General features: G+C 39.0%; 1 protein-coding gene across 1 annotated transcript in view; it reads left to right on the top strand.

Annotated features, from left to right (window-relative positions):
- Window positions 1–25,101, top strand: part of LOC104500709 (proprotein convertase subtilisin/kexin type 5-like) — a 138,905-nt gene that overhangs the window by 96,646 nt on the left and 17,158 nt on the right. The window contains exons 8-9 of the mRNA XM_010144404.1: window positions 941–1,153; window positions 13,797–13,897. Of these exons, the coding sequence (XP_010142706.1) occupies window positions 941–1,153; window positions 13,797–13,897 (314 nt within the window). The remainder of the gene's footprint in view (window positions 1–940; window positions 1,154–13,796; window positions 13,898–25,101) is intronic.

Raw genomic sequence — 25,101 nt, 5'->3', positions numbered from 1 at the left:
GGAAAAACCCACTTACCCATATATTGGTAATTCTCAATTCCCATATAGCAGCAATAAAGGTTACTGATCATTTTCACGGTTCATATCAATGCCTATTTAAGAGTTCTAGCACTACCAAAAGAGCTTTGATTCATTTGGACACTGTATCACTTTGATGCATTAAGAAAATACCAAGGTGAGGTTACTTATTTCAAGTCCTTATTTAAAATTATGAATATGCCTAAGTAACGTGTCCAACTAGCCATATATTTAAAATAACATGCTGAATATTTTAGTTCTTCATTAGAATAGATTTATAAGGATCTTATTTTTGTACATTTTTGTTTATATGTTGTGTTGTGCACTTAGCATCCATAACGGACTACATGGGCTGGACTAGATGACTTGAGGTTCCTTCCCACCTCAAGTATTCTGTCATTTATAGTGCCTGTGAAACAATGATGTTCTGTTTAGTTTTAGTATATAATGCTACCCAAACAATATCTGGTGCCACCAGGCAACCCAAGAAGAAACAGCTGAGAGCACCCTAATAGGTTAAAGGTATCATGTGTTATAAAAGGGGGTTGTTTTCAAGTGTGGTATTTCTTCTCTTTTTCCAACCCAGGATGAGAAGTTTTAATGCTTCCTCTGAATCTTCAACTCCTCTTTGTTAGTATGGCTGAATAACATAGATGCAGAGCAACAAACAGTGTATAGAAGTTGTTTCTAAAGCTGTGTTCATACCACTCATTTTTCTGTATTATTCTGATGTCTGATTCTGAACTCTCCTAAATCCTGTTTTCATTTCAGATTCTTCTCAGTGAACTAATTTCTTTTATCAGATTCTTTTCTCAGTCTTTCTCTCATCAAATGTCTTTTTTGGGGAAAAGATGTATTTGTTAAGCAGGTGAGGGGGAAAAGAAAACTTACCAATCAAATCTTTTGTGCTGTTTCCAAACAGGGACGAAGAGGCTTAGGTTCAGTCTTTGTCTGGGCATCTGGAAATGGTGGAAGAAGTCGAGACCACTGCTCCTGTGATGGTTACACCAATAGCATCTACACTATCTCCATAAGCAGCACTGCTGAAAGTGGAAAGAAGCCATGGTATCTGGAAGAATGTGCATCCACACTAGCTACAACGTATAGCAGTGGGGAATCCTATGACAGAAAAATAGTATGTTTTTTACGTATTTTTAAATGTCTGTGGGTTTGTGTTTTGCATGGTGGCTTTACATAGTGACTGGCTAATATTGTCCTCTTCCCTGCAGATTTATTCTAGTGTATAACTTACACATCTTAATTTCTTCCTGATCAGAAAATTTAGGGATTTGGGGTTTTTTTGTCCCCTCAGGTGTTTTCTTAAGCACCAATATAACAATACCTTCTTTCTGGTCCTTAGCAGATTTGGTCCTTAGGCACCTTTCTAGGTGCCAGTGAAGAATTTAAAATTCTTACAGCTATGTTTTTTTAATACTGTCTGCCTTGTCTTTGAGAATTCTGGGATGCTAGCCATCTCTTCTTGGATTCTTCCTAATTTGTGTTTTAAACTTGCTCTAAGGTACTTCTTCATTCCAGTAATTTTTCTATTCTTAACTTGCTACTGTCCTTTGAAACCTTATCTCTCTTCCTGGCGTATTTCTTGTTCTCCCTGATAAATAATAATAATTAAAAAAATAGTCCATATTATAGCAGTCCTTAATTCTGTGATTGATTTCCATTTCCTGTCCTTTAAAATTCTGTGATTGATTTCCATCTACTGTCCACTAACTTCTTCATATTTAAGTGAGACTAATACAATATAGTGTGAGCAGGGGCAATTGCCATTCCAGAATCTGTCCTTTTGCTTAGCTTATTCTGTAGGACTTCCCCAAATTCTTCAAATCCCGCATTTGCCGTCAACTGATAATAATTTTTATAAATACAATCAATCTTGCTTTCAAAGTTTCCAGTGAGGGAAAATCTACTTAAATAGAGGGCAAGTGGTTTTAATTGCATAAAAAGAAGTCTTGTTTGCTATCTAAACTCCTCTAACTCCAATTTCTAGGCATTTACTTGTGTCAATTATTGCAATTATATTGCTAATATGAAGAGCACTCTATTTGTCTCAGCATCTTGTCTCTACCCATATAGCCTGAACAGTTAATCCCTTTTGATGAATGAAGGTAAACTTTTTGCATCATTCTGTGTAAGGCAAGTTTTCTTACAAAACCTCTCCATTTTATGATCTTTGAGCACCCAAAGTGGACGCACCAGTCAGGTAGTAGCAGTATCAGTGCCAAATGCACAGGACAATGTGTATCTGAGTGCCAGCTTGGTTTCCCTCTCTTAATACATGAAGCCTGAGACTTCTTAGCTTCACTGTCATGTAACGTGTTCATTGTTGTGTGACGCCTAACCCATTTGCAGAGCTGCTGCTTCTCTTTTTCACAGTTGGACAAATATGAGGGTGCTTATGGTCTCTTTATTGTACCATTTTCCACTGTAACTGGCTGTACTGGTTTAATACTCAATCCAGACCAACTGTCATCATTGCTTTCTTCAACATTTCTCTAGTGTGTTTTCTTCCAGGTCTTTGATAATAGCTTTACATCATACTAAGGCCAAGATCCAAATTGTAGAAGGCCTAATTAGAAACAAGGTTCATTTCTTCTGTGTGCTGTAACCATATATAGAATTTCTCTGTTTCACGGTATAAGTCTGATTTCTTTTGAGACCTCTTAATTATCCCATTTTAAATCTATGTATTATGTATCATGTACATTTTTAATCTCTTGAATTTAAATAATTTTTGTTGGGGTTTTTTTTTAATGTGCAGTATCACTTTATGTGTTTTGTAGAATCCTGTCTATCCTTCTCTCAACCAAAGTGGTAGCCAGAAAAAAAAATACTGCAGCACTTTGGCTGACTCTCTTTTCCAGCAGCTTATGTTGTCCAGCACTAAATAGACTCCTAGTTAATATTTAATAATTATTAATATAACTATTAGTAATTAGTTTAAATCCTTTATGAGCTCTCTTACACTAAATAAAAACTTGGCAAGTATATTAAATTATTAGGGCAATACTGCTTACCGTTTCATAATATTGACATTGTGTGGGTTTTCTTTCAATCTTCTGCAACTTCTCCAGTGTCCAAAGACTTGCTTGTAAAAGTCTTCGGTGCTTCTTAACTTTCTGATTTAAACTGGCTATTTAAAATAGCTATAAATAGAAAGACGATTTATCCTCTCTGTGTGCTCTGAAAACTTCTTTTAGATTTTCTTTCCAAAAGGGAACATTCAGTGAAATAGCCATTTACTGTACAATGCTATTACCGAATCGATTATTTCTGGACACTTAAAACAATATTGGTTTGAGGGTTCTTTTGCTGCTGATATATTTGAAAATAAAATATCCTTATACCTTGTTCTGTTCTTGCAGGCTTCACCATTTGACCTTTGTCTTTTCTTACCACCTCTATGCACCTTCTTTCTTCTAATCTTTATTCATTGCTATCCAATTAATCTTTTATTCACTTATATTTATTACTTCTTTCACGTGTCAGTGCTCGTTTGTTGACCAGTATATCATTGCTCATTCTTTTAAAATCTAGTAAAATATCTGTAAGTCTCTCAGTCCTTATTTGTTGTTTTCTACTTATCTGATTTAATCTTTGTGCATTCCTCTGGTTTTTTAATAGCTCCAGTTTTCTTGGTGATTGTCTTCCATTCTCTTCAATTAGCACAGACTTTCTGCTGTTACAGAATTACTATAAGAGACCATTTGTTTATGGCTTATGCTAGTATTGGAACCACCTGGAGGTGATCTCACCTTTATGAAACACTAGAATAGAGAATTTTTTTGTTTACTAAAGTATAGTACCCATCACTTTCGGAATTTATGTACTTGCAGTTTGATATTTTAAGGTTTTTGAAAGGTGTACTTAACAAAGGAGAGATTAATTATTATATCTACAATCAACATACATGCATTATCCCACAATGAAGGAAACAATGAAGAGATGTTACATAAACATTCTTGAAAAGATTTAAAGATATGCCTCTTTAAAAATCCGCTTAATGTGGAGCCTCCATGGGAGATCTCACACGTACTATGAGAAGTATGTAAAAATAACTTTTAATTTAAATCCACCGAGTCTGTAAGCACTGATTGCTTTTACTAATCAGATACCCTATTCTTTTGGGAACAATCTAATTGCTCATGCCAATTTTATATTATTCCTACAGAGTGCACCATTTTGAACAGTGAACAGCAGCAGCGTAAGAGTACTGATGAGCTGTAAGAATTAACCCAATTAAGCCAAGAATCGTTGTTTACCTGAATGTAATTGACCCTTGACTACGCTAGTGCAAAGCAACTTTGATATTGTGCACTATAAGATTCACTGATCTGAAATGCTCGAATATCAGACCATAAATATTCCCTCCTAAACTCTTTTGCCTGTACCATATTACCAACTGACTTCTGAAACCATGTTTTACTACCGCCTCTTGGCATTTAAAGCCAGGCAAGCCTGTTCCTCCTCCAGACACCTTCAGTGACCGAGCAGATCAGTGTATGGTAGATGCAGCCAATGCCTTCTGTTTGCATTGTATGTAAACCAGGTTTGAAAAGGAGCAAAACATTTCCATCGGGAAAGTTTATTCCCTGAAGAGCTAAACAAAAGAATTCAGGTGTTCGAGCTGATAAGATACACAATGGGGCTTACAACTATGGCAAAGAAAACAAACTAGCATAGCAGGTTTTTTGGATTAAGGGGCTGAAGGAAAACTAATTTAATTCAGAAAACAATGAGAACCATAAATCAATCACTTAAATTTGGGTCGGACAGAAATGCAAAAAGAGAGAAAGGTGGTAATAAATACAGAAATAGGTATATACATATATAGATAGATTTCCCCCATTCCGTTCTACATCCCCGAACGGATGTCGAGTACCTGCTTCTGTTCTGCTACTGCCCAGTGAGAAATGACAGGAAATTGTGAAGCTAGCTTTTCAAACTAAGTACCAAGCAGTATTTTCAACAAGCACGGGCATGGACACAGAGACATTGACCTCACTTGTGTCTTGCTTATAGCCTGATTTTGAGAGCAATAATGATAGCATCGCTGTTCTCTTCTCCAACTTGTCTACTAAAATCCAGTCCTCCTAAAGACCTATCAAACTCATTTATCTTGGAAAGAAATCTTGTGTGAAACAAGAACTGAACTAATGACGGAACTGAAAATTTTGAGGACCAAGGCGTTTTTGAGAGCAGCTGCAAGGAGCCAGGTGTAGGCATAGAAACTCACACTGTGGAACAAAGGCAAATCAACAGTATGTAAAGACCATAAAAATACACTTTAACAGAGTGAGTGCAGAAGTATTGGCTAATACTATACAGTTGTCAAGGTATTTTTTCCTATTATTCTCTTCTATTGAATACTATAGAACAATGCTGGAAGATAGCTTCCCCACTCCAGACCATGCAGCGGGCATAGGTTCAGCACCACCTAATATAGTTAAAGGCCTTTCATTTATCAAACACGTTTCATCAACGCATCACATTTCTTTTAAATCCATTTTTTCAAGTTATTTCTTAAAGCTCTAAGAAATTTACAACTGAAAGTCCCTCACAGATATAATTTATCTGACTTACTTTCTGAAAATAATCTCTCTACTTACTGTTCCACCTATTTATTTGTTTTCTAAAAAACGGAAATTAATCTGCTGAGTTTCTTCTAAGATACACTTGCTAAGGTATGCCTTGCTGACTAGCTTCTGCTCTAAGCAGAACTTAAAATCAACAACACGCCCCCAATTTCCTGTCAGTTCTTAAAACACAAACAAAAACTTCTCTTGTTCAGAAACTCTTTCAGGGTATGAGGATACACACAATGTGGCACCTTCAATTTTGGGTAGATATAGATACACCAAGCATGTAAGAAGCAACAGCAGATTTTTTGTTAAATTCTAATTAACTTCTAGGGAGACAGGTTCATGGAAATTAACATATCTTGAAGAACTGTAGCAGAAGGTAAAAAATGGTTCAATCAGTTCAGAAAGCTCATGTCATAAAATATAAAACAGCAAGAAATCCAGCGGCTTGGGAGAGAGAGAAGCATGTTCTCTGCTAAAGGAAATCCTATTTTTGACCTTAGTCATTAACCTCCCAATCACTGAAACTGTGGAAAGATTGATGATGCAGCCTTAATAATGACTGTAGAGAAAGGAAATCTCCTTCAGAGCAAGTTGCTCCTATAAAACTATTACAGTGTGTCTTCTTTAGTATATGTGTGGATTTTCTGAAAGTTGTTGGACTTCTGTATGTGGCAGGTATTAGAGTGCATTCTGATGATTCATGTAACCTTTATCTGCCTTTCACCAGGGTAACTGTCCTCAGTTGCTAATTTCACATTGATTAAACCAGGCCAGTGACAGAAATAACATAATTTTCTTTAGTCAAGTCTAGCCAATTCAAAAGATTTAGAAGTGGGTGTGACTCATGACCTCGAGCCGTCTGATTTGTTTTCATAGATCAAGAGTTGTTACAAAGGTATTTGAAGCTTACAGACAGATTGCAATCAACAAAAAAATTTATAGATTTTTCCTTCTCCCTGCACAATTGATCAGAATGAGCTAGTATACACTAATGACAGCTTCATGGTACTGTCAAATTTCACATCCTTTTATTGTTGTTAATGATGTAGCCCTCAAGTGGTTCAGGAATTTGGAGCACCACCTCTCTTGTTGAAACTTGCTTGCCTGTTGGTGGTCCTGTACTCTTTTCTCAGTGTGGACAGGACTATTCTCTGACAGTGAGTCCACAGTACTGACAAACATTCCTCGTATCTTGGAGGCAATTTAGCCCTCAAAATCTCGGCTCCTGTCAGTAACGTTCCTTTGAAGTAACTCAAATGGGATTTCCACTTAGGAAGGTTTCCCCACACATTTTCTCCTGAAATATTTGCTGAGTGAAAGATAGATATAAGGATCCATTGTTCAACATGTTCCTACAATACCCACTCTAGAATGTGAGAGGCAACACTGCCGAATAAAGAGGTGTCACCATTTATTGTGCTTGATAGCTGTAGCTACAGGACAATAAAAATCCTCTGGAAGCTTGTTCTCTCAGAGGATGAGAAACACAGATAGCACAATGCAGTGTGCTTTTCACTGTATTGAGAGAGGCTGTCTCTTAAGGGAAACACACTACGAGGGCACTTGTCCCTGTGTGACCCCCTGTATGCTTTGGTACCCTTTGGAGGTACCCTCTGAGGAAAGCATCTGCTGCACCACTTTTTTCCAGGGCACAAGGTACCAGGCTACAAAAGAGACAAACATGCATTAGCCCCTTTTTCTGCCCTCTCTATTTCCTGCCCCCCTTCCACTCCTTACCACAGCACTGACCAATCTTTTTCCAAATGCGATACCTGAATGTCTCTATTTGGGTGCATGCCATCGTGTAGTCCTTCAACATAGAGTCATAGAATCGTTCTGGTTGGAAGAGACCTTCAAGATCAAGTCCAACCATTAACCCAGCACCGCCATATCATTACTAAAACATATCCCTCAGTACGTCATCTACACATCTTCTAAATGCATTGAGGGATGGTGACTCCAGCACTTCCCTTCCCTGGGCAACCTGTTCCAATGCTTTACCACCCTTTCTGTAAAGAAATTTTTCCTAATATCCAAGGTAAACCTCACCTGGCACACCTTAAGGCCATTTCCTTTTGTGCTATCCCTTGTTACCTGGGAGAAGAGACTGACTCCAACTCACTACAACCTCTTTTTAAGAAGTTGTAGTGATAAAGTCTCCTGTCAGCCTCTTTTTCTCCAGGCTCAACAATCCCAGTTCCTGGAGAACTGGGAGTCCCTGACCTGCTCCTCATGAGACTTGTGCTCTAGACCCTTCAGCAGCTTTGTTGGCCTTCTCTGGACATGCTTCAGCACCTCAATGTCCTTCTTGTAGTGAGGGGCCCAAAACTGAACACAGTACTCAAGCTGCTGGCTCACCAGTGCTGAGGCTGCAGAGGTAAAATCACTGTTCTGCTCCTGCTGGCCACACTATTTCTGATACAAGTCATTGGCCTTCTTGGCCACCTGCGCACACTGCTGGCTCATATTCAGCCAGCCATCAGCCAGGGTTCTTTTCCACCATGCAGATTCCCAGCTGCTCTTCCACATTGCATTGCATGGGATTGTTGTGACCCAAGTGCGGAACCCAGCACTTGACCTTGTTGAATCTCATGCCATTGGCCTCAGCCCATCGATACAGCCTGTTCACACCCCTCTGTAAAGCCTCCTTTCCCTCAAGCAGATCAACATTCTGGCCCAACTTGGTGTCATCTGTCATCTGCAAACTTGCTGAGGGTGTACCCGATCCCCTCATTCAGACCATTACTAAAGATATTGATGAGAACTGCCCCCAGTACTGATCCTTGGGGAGCACCACTGGTGACCAGCACCAGCTGTATTGAACTCCATTCCTCACCACTCTCTGAGCCAGGCCATCCAGCCAGTTTTTTACCCAGCAAAGCGTACACCCATCCACCAAGAAAAGTGAACCCCCCACCAAAGCCGTGAGCAGCCGGTTTCTCCAGGAGAACATTGTGGGAAACGGTGTCAAAGGCTTTACTGATGTCCAGGTAGACAACATCTACAGCCCTTCCCTCATCCACTAAGCAGGTCACCTTGTCATAGAAGGAGATCAGGTTAGTCAAGCAGGTCCTGCCTTTCATAAACCCCTGCAGACTGGGCCTGATTACCTGGTTGTCCTGTATGTGCCATGTGATGGCACTCAAGATAATCTGCTCCATAACCTTCCCTTTCACCAAGGTCAGACTGACAGGCCTGTAGTTCCCTGGGTCCTCCTTCTGGCCCTTCTTGTAGATGGGTGTCACATTTGCTAACCTCCAGTTGATTTGGTACCTCCCCAGTTAGCCACGACTGCTGATAAATGATTTAAAGTAGCTTGGTGAGCGCTTCTGCCAGCTCCATAGACTTATGTGCATCTGAGTGGTGTAGTAGGTCTGACCATTTCCTCTTGGATTATGGAGCCTTCGTTCTGCTCCCCATCTCTGTCTTCCAGCTCAAGGGGTTACACACTCAGAGAACAACTGGTTTTATTGTTAAAGACTGAGGCAAAGGTGGCATTCAGTACCTCAGCTTTTTCCTCATCCTGGGTCACTGTTTCCCCCCATATCCAGTGAAGGATGGAGATTCTCTTTAGCCCTCATTTTGTTGTTAACATATTTATAGTCTTTTATGGTGGTGGCCAGACTAAGTTCTAGTTGGGCTTTGTCCTTTCTATTTTTCTCCCCACACAGCCTTACAAAATCCTTGTTGTCTTCCTGAGTAGCCTGACCCTTCTTCCACATACCATAGACTTCCCTTTTCTTCCTGAGTTTACAGCCAATCTTAGTCCCTGCCAGCTCATCTTACAGCACACTGGGACAGCCTGCTCCTGTGCCTTAAAGATTTCCTTCTTGAAGAATGTCCAGTCTTCCTAGACTCCTTTGCCCTTCAGGACTGTCTCCCACAGGACTATGTCAAACAGTCTCCCCAACAGGCCAAAATCTGCCCTCCAGAAGTCCAAGGTGTCAGTTCTACTAACGCTACTCCTTGACCAAGAATTGAAAACTCTGCCATCTCTTGATCACTATTCCCAAGACAGCCTCCAGCCTTCACATCACCCACAAGTCCTTCTCTGTTCACAATCAGCAGGTCTAGCAGGGAGCCTTTCCTATTTGGCTCACTCATCAGCTGTGTGAGGAAGTTGTCTTCCACACACTCCAGGAGCTTCTTGGGCTGTTTCCTCTCTGTATTGCATTTCCAGCAGATGTCTGGTGAGTTGAAGTTCCCCATGAGAAAAAGTGCTAGTGCTTGTGGGACTTCTCCCAGCTGCTCATAGAATATTTCATCTGCCTCCTAATCCGGGCTGGGAGGTCTATGACAGACTCCCACCATGATATCTGCCTGATTGGCCTTCCGCCTGATTCTTATCCATAAACATTCAAACTATTATCACCATCGTCAAGCTCTAGCCAATCCAAACCCTCCTAAACATATAGAGCCGCTCCCCCACCTCTCCTTCCTGGCCTATCCCTTCTGAAGAGTTTGTAGGCATCTAATGCAGCACTCCATTTTTGTGAATCATTGCACCATGTTTACGTAACTATACAACAGTTTTCCAGATGCACGGTGGCTTCCAGCTCCTCCTGTTTGTTTCCCATGCTGCGGGCATTGGTGTAGATGCAGTTTATTTGGGCTATTGATCCTTTCACCTTTTTGGGGGGGAAAGGCCTGATTCCTGCCTGACCATTCCCAAGCGCTACCTAGCTCATCAGTATTGTGTCTTTGCTGCCACATGGATCTCCATCTTCCTTCCTGGCCTATCCCTTCTGAAGAGTTTGTAGGCATCTAATGCAGCACTCCATTTTTGTGAATCATTGCACCATGTTTACGTAACTATACAACAGTTTTCCAGATGCACGGTGGCTTCCAGCTCCTCCTGTTTGTTTCCCATGCTGCGGGCATTGGTGTAGATGCAGTTTATTTGGGCTATTGATCCTTTCACCTTTTTGGGGGGGAAAGGCCTGATTCCTGCCTGACCATTCCCAAGCGCTACCTAGCTCATCAGTATTGTGTCTTTGCTGCCACATGGATCTCCATCTCCTACCTCCACTGAGATGGCAGACTGAAGGACCTCATTAGCATGCTATCCCATAAACATTGATGTGTCACTCTCAGGCTTATCTCCAGTGAGCCTGGTTTTATCCCTTTCCCCCTTCAAATCTAGTTTAAAGCTCTTCTGATGAGCCCTGCCAGCTCCTGAGCAAGGATCCCTTCCCCCCTTTGAGACAGGTGTACCCTGTCTGTCACCAGCAGGCCTGGTGTCGTGTAAACCGACTTATGATCAAAAATCTCAATGTCCTGCTGCTGTCATCAGGCTCAGAGCCAGGTATTGACCTGCTCGGTCTTCCTGTTTCTTCTGTCATTATCCCCTGCAACTAGAGGGTTAGAGGAGAGCACCACTTGTGCTCCTGATCCCTTAACCAGTCATCCCAGGGCCCTGAGGTCTCCCTTGATTGTCCTTGGGCTTCTTGTTGTGAGATCATTACTACCTACCTGAAAAGCCAATAATTGATAATATTCTGAGACCATGCCAAGGTAGGACGCTTTCTCACCAAATCCTTAACCCAGGTCCCAGGGAGGCAGCAGACTTTCCCAAGGACTGGGTCAGGTCTGCATATCAGGTTTTCTGTTCCCATCAGAAGGGAGTCATCTATGACAATGACGTCTCTTTGCAGAAGAGTTTTGATGCAGGATGTAGGCCAGCTTGGGCTTGGCAACGCTTCCAAGCTAGGTGGTACCATTGTCCTCGTTATTGTTATGTTCCACTTGCAAGGCCTCGTATCTGTTATGCAAGGGCATCTGGGAACGTGGGGTTATTGCTCAGGGGATGAGCACGCTGCGCCGGGCAGGAACTTGCTGCCAATGCCCCCCCTCCTTCAGGTCATTGTGTTCAATCCGATGGAGATGGGACAGGGAGTCCTCCGTGTTATGTGTCTTGTGTGCCTGTTGGCCTGTCTCAGGGACAGCAGGACGTGGTCCCAGTGGTCAGTCTCTCTCTCACAGTCCCTGATACTCCTCAACCTGCTCACCTCCTCCTGGAGCTCTGTCACTGAGCGGAGGAGTTCCTCTACCTGGGCTCACTCCCACAGGGGTGCTCACTGCTGCCGTCCTGTACCGGTGTCACAGCAGGGCACACCTGCAGCCTGACGCCTGGGTGGCTGCATGTCTCCCATAGTGTTAATCCCAACTCCAAAATCAACACTTGGATTTGTACATATAGGTAATGTAGTGTTATGTCTGTTCCTGATGTGGTTTCATCTCTTAGTATTGTCAGGGCATTTATGAAATTTGCATGCATAAATGTTTTTCCAACATTATTAATTTTCATCCTCTAAATTAATACACAATCAATAGGAGAGAAGGGAAGAAATGAAGAAATTATATGAACATTTTATTTATGAAGTTAATCTTATAGCTGATGACAGATAAAAAATTATTTAACAATAAGGATAATTTGGACAATAATTGGAAGGATATCAAATAATGGGGGAAAAAGGAGTCTTTCTAGAATTCGTTATTCAAGAAATTTGGCCTTTGTAAAGTTCACTAATTTAAATATATGTCATTATAAATGCTTTACTCCATCTTTTTCAATTTCTGGAAGCTTCCATTCTGTTTCACGTACTCCACAATCATTTCATTCAACAGTTATTTCCTGAGTGCTGTTAGCTCTTTCTCTATTAGAAGTGTTTTGTGTTAGCTTGTGTATGCTTACCTGTTGTTGGAACTTTCAGCAGCCTTACACAGATTGTGTAATATGTGTACTACTGAGAATGGCTACTGCAGATCCGTGAAACCTACACCTGTGACACACAATTGCTTGTGTTCTGCACAGATAGGATGTGGCTGGTTTTGCAGACCATATTTTGCATATCTTCTAACTAAAACTAGGCAGGCCTTTTTACATGTCCTGTACTTTTTTGTGTGTGTGTGATTTTTTATGATTTTTTTATCCTCTAATCCTCTCCCTCTCTCATCTTTGTGCATAAATGTGTTGCAAATGAAGTATGGTGCTAGTGAGTTAGAGGAAATGGAGACACAATAGTTCTGTACACTTAAGTGAGAAGGTGTGATAAGCAACTTCTCCTCTCAGGCAGATATTTTATGTCTCATAGTGACTGGATCTCAGGGATCAAATGACATGGTGAGAACAAGGTTTGGCATCACAGATCATTCACTCTGCCATTTTCATAGAAGTTTCCATGCTGTGGACTGCCGTCTGCTAGGAACTGTTCTCAAGTCCGTGTGGGTTTTGCTTGAGCTTCTGTTAAGCAGTAGCGACTTCTTGTCTCTACTGCCTCGCTCGTGCTAGCAACTTCTTTGGGAAGAAGAGCACAGATTAGAATTGTTTTAGATTAACATTGTCTGCAAGAAACAGAAATTAGAGTAAACACATGTTTGTGTGTGCATTACTGTCTTACAGAAAGAATCTGCCTGAAATGCATCGTAATACAGGAACATCCTAACACTAAGTGGAAGATGGTTTATACAACCACTTAGATCACATGTAAAAATACATGGCAGTATATAATTAAGCAATATATAACAATTTAAAGCTGCAAATAACTAATTGGCTGATGATGTCTAAGCCAAAATTGTGGTTACATCAGGATTTTCCTGTGAATTGTTTAATTTCATGTGAATTATTGCATAATGCATGAATGAAGGATTAAACATTGTACTTAGCATGACCTCAGCTGTGTTCTATTTTGTCACATACTTCCAGTGTGACTACAGGCAACCTAATTAACCCCTCCATTGCTCTTTTATAATCTCTAAATTGAGCATAACCAGCCTGTATATAGGGAGAACTGTAAGTTTTAGTTCATTCCTGTTTGTAAAGCACTTTGAGATTCTTGGATGGAAAGTGCTCTATAAATGCAAATAGAAGGGCAGAGTTCTAACTGTGCAGTTTTAAAACCCTCTGCAAGTTTTTCGAATTTACAAGTCTTTTTGTAGATCATGCTATGAAAAAGAGGCTAACATATTTTCAGTGCAATACAGAGGACACTTCTTCAAGTTCACAAGTGATCTCAAGTTCAGAACACCTAACGTCCTGTATTCAGACACCTTTTTTTAACTTCTCTTGCAATGAAAGAGAGAAATACCCTCCACATACATGAGACTCATTAGAGCAAATGAAACCTGTTCTTATTTCTGAAGCTGTGTTCTAAATTTCACACATTCAATTTTTTCCAGATCACCACAGACCTGAGGCAGCGTTGCACAGACAGCCATACTGGAACCTCAGCCTCTGCACCTATGGCTGCAGGCATCATTGCACTGGCACTGGAAGCAAAGTAAGATCTGAGTTACACTCTGAAAAAAAGAAAATTTAAGCATATGGGAAGATCTTTCTCACTCATTCAGCACCTTTATCCAGGGATCTCAAAGTGCTTTGGAAACATTGTTGTAGTAATTCACAGTACCCTTCCAAGGCTAGGAGAGATCTGCATGCTTATTTCACATGCAGGAGAGCTGACACCGTGGAAATGACAACAGAGTACTCAGTGTTGAAATAACTTGAAATAATGTTGAGCACAGGTGGTTTCCACTAAATGATGTGAGGCATCCTCACTGTCTTCTGCTGCACCCTGCAGGCTACTGTAAGTTGCCTCTTGCATTCATCAGGCTCCTCTTTGTTTACTCTTGAAGAAAGATTTGGGATGTTGTTAGGCTACCATGAACAGAAATTGATGTAGTATGACAAATAAAAATTCTCAACTCCTGCATGCTGATACAAGTTTGTTTTTTCTAATGGGTTAAGTCCCTCAGATATAAAAAACGTGGATAGTGAAGCTCAAAAAAGTTTCCATCTTACAAACGTTTTCTCAACTGCAGGATTTTGTTCTGTATGTCTAATATATATCTTTAATATGCTTCATGGAGCAGCAGAAATGCTAGATGTTTATCAGGTAAATCTGTATTTCAAAACCTTTTGCATTACTTTTCACCATGTTGGATAACTTTTGCAGGTCTAACGTGGAATGCTTCACCTCAAATCCTGCTTGAAATCAAATGTTCCTAAGTGCTAGGAAGCTGATTCTATTAAATTCAGAAGAAAACTGGTTTCCTCTGGGGGTGGCCCGTTCCTTTGGAAGGAACTAAAAAACTTGCACACAACAGTAATTTTGAATTGTGTGCAGTTCATAGCAGCAGAATTGTGTTTCCATTTTTAATGTTCTTTTTTGAAGAACGCATGGGTCAATATTCAACACAGAACACTTTTTTACTGTTGAGTTACAGTTGTAAGAGTAAGAGTCATTGAATAGCTGTATTGCAGCACTTGTATCATTATAATTAGATTTTCTTAATGCAGTCATTAGAAACAAAGATATTTTTAAGTTAATATAGTGCTATTGTTTAAAAAAAATTTAATTTCGTCTTAATCTGTTTTAAAATCCTTAAAATCCTTACATTCTAAACAATCTGCGCATGCAGATAAAATTGAGTGTGTATAAATTTAATTCTGCTGAAAATTTTTGCAATTATTTCTTAATGAACAGTGGTTGCTTCTAATTTATTGTTTTTATTTAATATGATTTTTGTGTGCATTTTCTAACCAATGATTGTCATAAACAAAAGTTTCAGAGTTATAGCATGCAATGCCTACAAACATGCTATTGCTGATTGTGACATCTTAAAACACAGCGAAGCTTATGTTTCACACAACCTTTTTTCTCTGTGAACTTTGGTGACTCTACCAACAGGAAATCTGTGTTAGTGCCTATGGGCTATGGTGGGTTCTCTTCCAAATTGTTACTACGATAGGAACAAAGACAAGACTAATACAGTCTTGTACTCTGTTGCATGGTGCTAACAAGAGATTCAGGGTGAAAATGTATTGATTTTGCGTCCTTTCAGATGCTACTCAGTTTAACTATGTGGAGGGTTCTTACTTATTTCCAGATCTTAGCCTGTGTATTTGAGTAGATCCAAAGGAATTATAATATCATATTAATTGGTATTCCATTCACTAGCTTTTCCCTTCTGTGTGCTTACAACCAATTTTCTGAACACAGCCATGCAAGAAAACAACCAAAACAAAACGGGAAACTAGAGAGAGAAATATTTCCAGATTTCCATTGCTGTTTTTTCCCCCAAATTAATCCAGTTGGAGAAACCTTTGGTCTTGTGAAGTTACAGATTATGAAGTAAGGTCTTTGATATTACAAGGAGGTTATATCATAATATATTCAATTTTGATGTCTGGGATTTGTTTTTTATGAAATCTATTCAGATTATTTTAAGCAGTTTCTTAATGGTAATTCTTATTTTTTTATCTAATTTGAAAATTCAGGTTGTATTTTTCACCCGTGATACCTGCCAATTTAGGTTGTTCTAAATAAATGCTAGGAAATAGTAAAAAGAAGCTTTGAAGCCTTCCTAAGTATTTTCTCCAAAACTTTTAAAATATATGGCGTGTAAAGGACACATTATGCTGTGGTTTGACGTAAGGGCTTACTGGAACTAGTTTGCATTCAAACAGAGTTTACATTTACATAGATTCTTTCTTAGAGTCCATCTTAGTGCCTGTGCCAATAGTGCTAGTGTTTATTTGAGCTATTTTTAAAAGTCTAGTTTGACAGGGGTTTTGCAAGGTTAGTTATGCTCTCTGTACAGCAAGCTGCTTAAAAATTGGAGCACTTCATCCTAAACACTTTTTGAATATATCTGTAATAAGGTATAGTTTAATTTCATGTCGTGCTGGAAAACACAACGAATTATACTGTGAAAGGCTTTTGAGCCTATGAGGTCGGTTTTCCCCAGTAGCCAAGTTCTGTTCCAGGATGATATCAGCAGGTGAACTGAGCACCACTCTGGACTGGATATGAGTTAGAACAGCCAAGAGGTTACTTTAACTCACACGCAAAGGTACATTAAACCACTTGAAAGTGAGCAAGGCAGATTTCCGCTTCAACAAGCTGCTTTTTCTCTTTGATAAGCCCCATATGGTAGGATTGGCAAATAGCTGATGGAGGACCTCTTACCTGCCTGCTGATTTGAAACTTCCACTTGGTTATTTTTCCGAACTGGGATCTGTTCCTGAAATCCTGGCAACAAATTGTTTTGGGATGGTGGTCTGCTTACTATCCCAATTTCGAATAATGTGAACACTTTTTTTTTTTTCCAGTCCGGTATTTGAATATCAAGTGGCATGTTTTTATTCAGGAACCAAAGAAGTCTAACTGAGTTTCCAATGCTTGTTTAGAATCCTAATGCAGAGATGTAGATATTCAACAACAGTCACACAAAGACAGACATCTCTTAATCTTCATATTCTACGTTTTTCTTATGGTACTCAGGAAGTCAGTTGCTTTAGTTGATGGTTCCCAATGTATATAGTATCCTGTTCAGGATCTATGAATAAATGCTTGCTTGTATATTGCACTTAGTCATTAGAATTAGAGAATCATTTTGGTTGGAAGAGACCTTCAGAATCATGAAGTCCAACCATTAACATAGCACTATCAAGTCACTATCATAGCGCTATCACGTCCCTCAGCATCATGTCCATAAGTCCTGTAAATACCTCCTGTGGTGGTGACTCAATTACTTCCCTGGGCAGTTTGTTCCAGTGCTTTCGATGAAGAAATTTTTCCTAACATTCAACCTAAACCTCCCTTGGTGCAACTTGAGGCCTTTTTCTGTTTTCCTATCCCTTGTTCCTTGAGAGAAGAGACCAACTCCAACTTGCTACAACCTGCTTTCAGGTAGCTGTAGAGAGCAATAAGGTCTCCCCTCATCCTCCTTTTCTCTAGGCTGAACAACCCCAGTTCCATCAGCCGCTCCTCATCAGACTTGTGCTCTGAACCAGCTTTGTTTCCCTTTTTTGGACACTCTGGAGCATCTCAATTCCATAATGTTGAATTTTCTTAATTGTAGACCAGCAATTATGGTTGTAAAGTACAATCGGTTTAGTCGGCAGAGGCAGCAATGTTCTTACTAAAGATAAACTATATGTGTTGCATAGAACCATCTACTGTCGGTATCAGAAATACACTTTCTCATTGATGAAAGGTTTGAATTTGAGATTTGGGTGAATCAGAGTCAGGAGAGACAGACTGTATGTCCACATTTGTCCCAGTGGGCATTGTGCCATGTTCTTTTGGAGAAGCCAAATAAAAAAAGAAATCTTATATTGCTAATGGAAAAATACATTATCTGCATACTCCACTGCCTGTAAGCCAGTGCTTGTTTTCCAACCAGAACAGATAAAGAATCTCACTGAATTCTGATACTAACAATCCATGTAGAAAAGTGATAATGCACCACATTCCTCTAAAGGGCAAGTGTAACCACTGAGATGAAAGGAGAATGGAGTTCACATTGCAAGGACTCGAGTGTCAATTTCTGAAAACTTTCAGGTACTGCAGTACTTATATTGATTGATTTTCTTACAGAAAGGAGAAAAGCTGTGTACTGTCTGGTAAGGGGCAGTTTTGGATACAGAGAATATGTTTCTGTGTCGTTAAAGTTATGAGAGGTTTGCTTGTTCATAAACACAGTCAAAGGCTAATGAGGTAATGAGACAGCTGAGGCAAACTACAAGTGCTGTCAAGTGACCTCTCTAGGTAGGCTTATGGTGTAAGAGAAGGAGATGTTGTGGTTTAAGTCCAACAGCTTTAGCTAAGTGTTTGCTCCATTAATTGACCACCTATGAGAATGCTAGAATACATGAGTTAGAAATCTTTTTGTGAATCTTTGCATTTTTGGAGTAGTTCTAAAACAGTGCTGTTAACGGTGAAGTATTCAGAAAATATAAATGAATTATTAATTTAAGAGCCTGTGTTTCTCTTGAGCTTTAACCACCTGTGCCACTTATGCAATTTCAGTTATTACATTGAGTTTGGTTTGGAAGTACTTTTCTGAATTCATTTTGCCCAGTGTTTCCCATTTTAAGGTCCTGTTTTCAGTTACATGTAACTTTGCCAAAGAATAATCATTCGGTCTGAAATTTTCCATGTAACTTGCTTTAAAATGGTTTTAAGAAAATTCTGTCCAGACATTTCTTAAACTGAGTCTAGGTTAAAAAAAAAAATAAAAGAAAAAGGTTGACTGAGATAATTTTTAACTTCTTCATTGCATTTTACTGTGTCTGCACTCTGGAACAACAGCTAGAAATAGAACAAGCGGATAACCGTTATTGCAGTGCCAGGGCAATGCCTTTAACTTTTATAAGCTTTTAAAAAAAATCTCAGTTGGCCTGTGCTCAGTTGAGAGTTTTAAGAGTTTGGCAGCTCTATCCCCAGTAGTTTCTTGGTTCTTCAAGTGTTCCCCAGCCTCAGCTTTTAAAGCCAGCTTAGGGTTGTGTCTGCTCTGAGGTGTCTTGCTGGCTGTCCACCTTGAGAACGCAGAGCCCATCTGCTTGTTCCTATCTGTGTTCTTGTGGCAAGAGGAAAATGAGGAAGGTCAAAGAGGAGCAGGTTCACTGGATTGCAGTCTCCCTGCAGACTTTCTTTTCAGATTCCTTGCACCACAGTGTCACAGTTCAACTATATTAAAAGTGATCAGTATCACTTGGCAGGACTTGGCAGATAGGTCTGATCAGTAGCCTGGGTACCATGCTAATCATAACTACCTGCATTAACTTAAGATAATGCAAGGCTTCCCACATGCACAGTCACAGCTGATTCTAAAACTGGCAACTGACCTAAGGTTTTTGTTGCTGTTGCTTCCACGCTGTTGACCCTTAGCAGACTGTGCACACTGTCTTTTGGATGGTCCCATTTCATTCTAACTCTGGAGAAGGCACAATAAGGGATGAGATTCCTCAGAAAGCCATCATTATCAGCCTGCATCTGGGCCATTGATTGTTTTCTTTTTGACACTTAGGGTTTTCTGTCTCTGGGAAAAAACACAGTTCTCTGTAGACTCTCGAATCTGCCACCACTGTGTGCACTGCAGATATGACACAGGTACACCAGAACCCCATTGCTGCTGTATGTATAGCGTGCTGTTCATGTGAAGGAATCTATCATCTATCATGTCGTATAACAGCCTTGTCTGTATTCTAGGCTAAAAAACAGTAAGTTAATAATTTTGGTTTATATTTTGTAACATCTTTTGATGGTTGTAGCCACTGCAAAAGCCTTGAAACACTGACTCACAGAGTAGGATGCATTGCAGAAACTTGGAGATGCTGCATGAATATAAACTGGATGACATAAAGTAGAGCCAGACATAAACTGTGGTACAGGCAAATGCTGTTACTTTGAAAAGATGTTTAAAAAGCTATAGGTTTGAAGGGAAAATTCTGATACTGTAAAATTTGTGAGCTTGAGATATCTAAGATTAATACATTTAAAATATGAGCAAAATACTGGAGTTACTTGTGTAGTAACTTAGTGACTCTTGAAATGGTCAGATCCACAGTGAAACTTGGGAAATATCAGGACACTTCAGCTAATATTCCTTCCCATGGGGTTATATATTGGACACATTAGGACAGGTAGTAGGGATGTAGATCTCATGGGATAATTCGGCTGATTTGTAAGTGATAGGAGTGTGTGAATAAAACGAGCGAGTGTTTCTTATGTTTTATTTATAAATTTATCATAAATCCTTAATGGTGGAGTTATGCAGGAATTAGTTATATAAAGGATCTACTTCTGCTCTAAAAGATGTCTAGGGCACAGATATGCTTTTTCGAAGCAAGAATTATCCATGTCTGTTCTTTCATAGACAAGATTTCCGAAGGTTATTTGATACTTCCAAAGTGAATGAGGATCCTCTTCTTAACCCACCTTGTGATACTGTGGTTTTCCTTGATATTTGGAGAAGAGTTTATTGTATGTTTCCTGCAGTTCTCATCAGATTCTGATGTTTTGGCAAGAAATGTTTTTTGAGATAAGCTACCTTGGTCATATTCAGACTGATGGTTATGAAGATGAGGTAGCAATCATTATTCATGTTGCTAACCATATCATTTGGCTAAAAAAAAGAAACAAAAAACCAACAACAAAAAAAATCAACCAATGTTTCACTGTTTTTTTATTGCACTCAGTGATGTTTTTTCTAATTGTCTCTCTTGCACCAATTATTTTTTCTGTACCATTATTTTTGGCACAGTATAACTATGCAAAAGGATAGAGCCTGCATTCTTTACTATTTCCAGGATTAGCCCAATTGTCACTGGGGAGACTGCTTGTGGAATGAAGAAATCAGATTTGGCCAAAATTGATGATCTTCTATTTCTAAGGAGCCTGCTTAAAGATACGGTTAATTCTCAAATGAATATTACTGTAATATAATTTAATATGTTTGTCCTGTTTCATTTCTTCTCATTTACCTTGTTTCATATCATTTGAGAAGCCTAAAAGAAGGGTGCTGTACATTAGAGTAAAACTATTGGTTAAGGACACAACATTCATTATTTTTTGGCTGCTGTACAAGCAGTTTTATGTGTAATTGTTCTCACTTCTGCTTTTTCTGGTTTGAATTTGAGTATTGTCTGGTATGTCTAATCCCAAAGCAATTGCAGATGAGACATTGAAATAAACTTTTCTGGAAGGAAGTTGGCCATTTTTTTAAATCAATCCATTATCAAACAGAGTTAGTACTGTTCTTGTTAATGCATTTGTTCATTTCAAAATGTTTAGCCATTAATTCTTCTGAGATTAATCAAGTGGTAAATCAGTTAACGTTAGTGACATCTTGTCTGGATCTGGGGCCTGCATGGCTAGCAAGCAACTGTTCACTCACTTAAGATCCAATTTTGAGATGTTTCACAAATATTTTACCAATTCTCTGATTTTTCCAGATGCTTTTAAATTGGCTGCTATACTATCTTGTTTAAAAAAAAACAAAAAAAATCCTCTTCTTTCTCCAGATTAACTGCTATTTTGACATCATTCCAGGTTGGGGTTTTTTAGGTTTGTTTTTCAGAGTTTTTTGGGGAGGTTGGAGTTTGTGGGCTTGGGTTTGTTTTCGTTTGGGTTTTTTTGGTTTGTTTTTTGGGTTGGTTTTTTTTTTGGTGGTTTTGGTTGGTTGGTTGGTTGGTTTTTTGTTAGTTTCTGAAAAAAATGATGGGCAGGCAATTGCAGAACTATTTTGTTTCAAATGAGATGTCTACCATAGAGAGTAAATTTCCACCTGTCAATAGCTCAATTTTTAGTATAGTGAAGGTCCTATAGCAGGATACAGAAATTGACTTGAATATTGTTCTTACGCTGTTAAATCTCTGAGATATAAATATGCCCAAATTGCCATTCCTTGAGAAGAAAACATAAAAATCTTATGAATTATGCAGTAAGCAAGCAGATTTGGAGATTCTGTAAGAGACAGATTTGTTTAACTATATACCACGTCATGTCCAGGAAATCAGACCTTGGATTCTTAGACTATTTTTTGTGATTAGATAAGCATGGTAGATAAAACAGTGAATGGCTCGGTTTTCAAATCTGTCATGATTTTTGTTTTTAGAAGTAAACTGTGATTCTGGACATAATCTCATTTGCTGACTAAATCCAATTTATGAGAGCTGCATCTTTAGATCCTTTATCTAGACATAGTTAGCTTCAACATTAGATCCATAATTCCTTTTTAAATAATCAGTTGTTCCCTGTCTTGAATCTCTCCCTTAGGAGTTGAAAGGAGTCTTTTAGTGCTTTATTTTTCGCCAGTGGCATGGATTGCTTGTTTGATAGAATAACAGATTGTTTAGATTCCAGATTATAAAGAATGCAGCTCTCTGGATTCCTGGAGGCCTTCCTGAAGGCTTGAAACGTTTTTCTAAGACTTTATAGTCTTCCAGTGAAATTCCTGAGCTGGTAAAAAATCATATTGATTTTTTTTCTTGAAGCATGTTATGTGATTGTCCAAGCATCCCCTATCTTACGATCTCTTAATGCTCCTTGCATTCCATGGCTTTTTTTTTTCCAGCCATTTTTACCAACTCAGGTGGATAAACAATTACTGTCATTCTATTCCAACTCTCTAGTGTGAGAAATTCCACTTTAAGAAAAAAAAAATGTGGGCATATTAATGCTTTAGTAAATACTCCAGATAGAAGCCATTGGCTCTTCTTAAAAATAACAAAATAATTTAAACATGGGAATAGCCTTATCTCTTGTAGCCAAAAACAGAGAGAAATTGAATGGCAATAAACTGATAGTCTGGAAGAAATTACCAAAAAAATCTGGCTACAATTCATAAAGGATTCACTTAAAATCATCTTCCTTCTTCAATTATTCCATGTCCTTTTCCTTTTTCAACAAGCATAGACAGGACTTTCTGTGTTGACGCTAGAAGAATACATGTCGCTTCCTGTGATGTCCCAGCAGTAGGTAGAAAGGTGCTAGGTTACACATGGTCCAGACACACCCACTGGGATATGTTCTGCAATGGAAAAGATACAGTCAGAATTAAAATCATTAGTGCAAAGGAAACAAGGAAAATATATATAGTTAAATACTTTGATCACGGCATTATTCCTTACAATCTTGTAACATAAAAGAAGTCCGACATTTTTAGGCAACTTCTTTTACGCATACGGATTGTAAAGCTATAGGAAAGTAAAATGTGTAAAAATCAGTTATATGAGAGTGAATGTCCTATATGTCCTAAGTTTTTCCCTCCTGTACGGAATTGTGGAACCATGGTTCTGAAATTTATTTTAATTATCAGCAATTCTACTAACACAGGTGAAATTCCATTAGTTAATACCCATGAATATATGTCTACATGCAGACAGAGGATAGTATAGGAGCAAGTTTTTCTATAAATAAGTTGACTGCAGGTTTGCAATAACTTCTGTGTCCCGACTGCCTTCTAAAGCTGCAGCTTGTGGAAACTGAATTTTTTTACTTGAAAACCTAAACTGATGTGTCTTAAATGAAAAAGAAAGTGTTCATTTTTTCATAGATTATCACGTATATTCATTGATTTCTTCCTAATAGCTCAATTTCAGTTCACAGGATAATCAGGATTCTACTTCCATATTTAAGCGTCATAAAGCTCTGATTACTCAAATATTTCCAAAAAGATATTCTTTTGACAAAACAGTTCCTGGAAGATATGAAGCAGGATATGTTCAGGATGATAACCCACACAACATTAATTTGTGTACAACACAGAGACGAGTGAGGTTTTTCTGTGTCTTTTACTGTCAAGGGGACTAAGAGAAGAACATGATATTTCTGCGTCTTTGTTATTACCGTGTGTCTGCTTCCCAAAGAAATTTCTCACTGAAATTTCTGGTAACTCAAATATGTGTCCGTTTAAGAGTACAGAGTGACTCTATGTGATGGCAATGTCCCACTCACCCCAGGAAGTGACCCTCACAATCACCCATGGGTGTACATTTCCCACACTCTTTTGGTTAGTGCCTTGGTGTAGTTTCTACCTTCAAGCGGAAGCAGAGCTCGAGTATCATGCCTTAAAAATAAGTGCTGAGAATAAGTCACTTGTCTGCTGGCCCAAGTGACTTCTTGGTCTGAGAGACACAAGACTGTGTGTTAAGGAACTGAACCAAGATTTCCTAGGTTTTCTGTCATAGTACTGGATACTGTAGACAGCCAGTGCTGCGTCTGATAAACTTCATTCTGGTCTATCTTCGTCATTAGGACTGAGTGGAGTTCTGCAAGTTTGTGCAATAGGGGCAGCTAATGATACTGAGTGTTCTGCACTGCAGTGCTTTTTTCGTCTTCATTATTTAGTAGGTCAGTTTATCATTCCCTCTACTAAACTGCATTTTTTAGTAGAATATTATTCGTGTTCCTACAGATGATAGAAAAACTAAGAAATTAGAAGGAGAGATTAAAAATACGCAAGTGATGGCCATGCACCTTTAGATCGTCCCCTAAAAAAAGAAGTTCTCCGTGGGGCAGATCTAAGAGAAACAAGAAAACAGTAATCCATAAAGATTTCCTCTAGTTCTACAAGATAAATGTGTATTAGTGTCATACTAAGGATGCAAAGAGCATCTTCTTGCACCTTCCCAGTGGACAGGTTATTAGGAATCCCTTAAAGGAATACCCCATCTTTGCAATCAGGCACTTTCTCTGTAACTCCTTAGATTCAGTGCTGGTTGCCTGGGCTTCTTGAAGAAGACAGTGAATTCCAAGGCCAGGGTAATAGACAAATGAATAACAGACACCTGACATAGCTTCAATAGGAGCTGGAAGTCTAAAGGAATTGCCAGCTTGAGCATGCAGTTAGTAAGATTTAGTAGAGCTTTTCAGCAAGCCAAAATTTTGCTGCTTTTTTTTTTCCTTTGCACTGGTCGAGGTAGATAACATAAATCAGTTGCCAGCCACACAAATTGCCTCTGCATGAAATGTACTACTTCATCTTCCCTTAAGTTTTATGTAATAGAATATTATCATATATCATTATAGTCTGCTTAATTCAAACCTCCCAGCTGTATAAATAATTTCATGTAGTAAATCTGTAAAATTAGGATACATTCTTTTGAATGGAGCAAAGAAAAGCAGAGAAGATAAATGAGGGTTGTTTTGGTTTGGATGCTTTTTAGCTTACATGACCTTGTATTCCTACATTC

This window comes from Buceros rhinoceros, unplaced genomic scaffold (assembly GCF_000710305.1).
Source record: "Buceros rhinoceros silvestris isolate BGI_N320 unplaced genomic scaffold, ASM71030v1 scaffold1701, whole genome shotgun sequence".
In the NCBI taxonomy this organism is placed as follows: Eukaryota; Metazoa; Chordata; class Aves; order Bucerotiformes; family Bucerotidae; genus Buceros; species Buceros rhinoceros.
The sequence above is the reverse complement of the archived record's forward strand: the minus strand, read 5'-3'. Positions and strand labels throughout refer to the sequence as shown.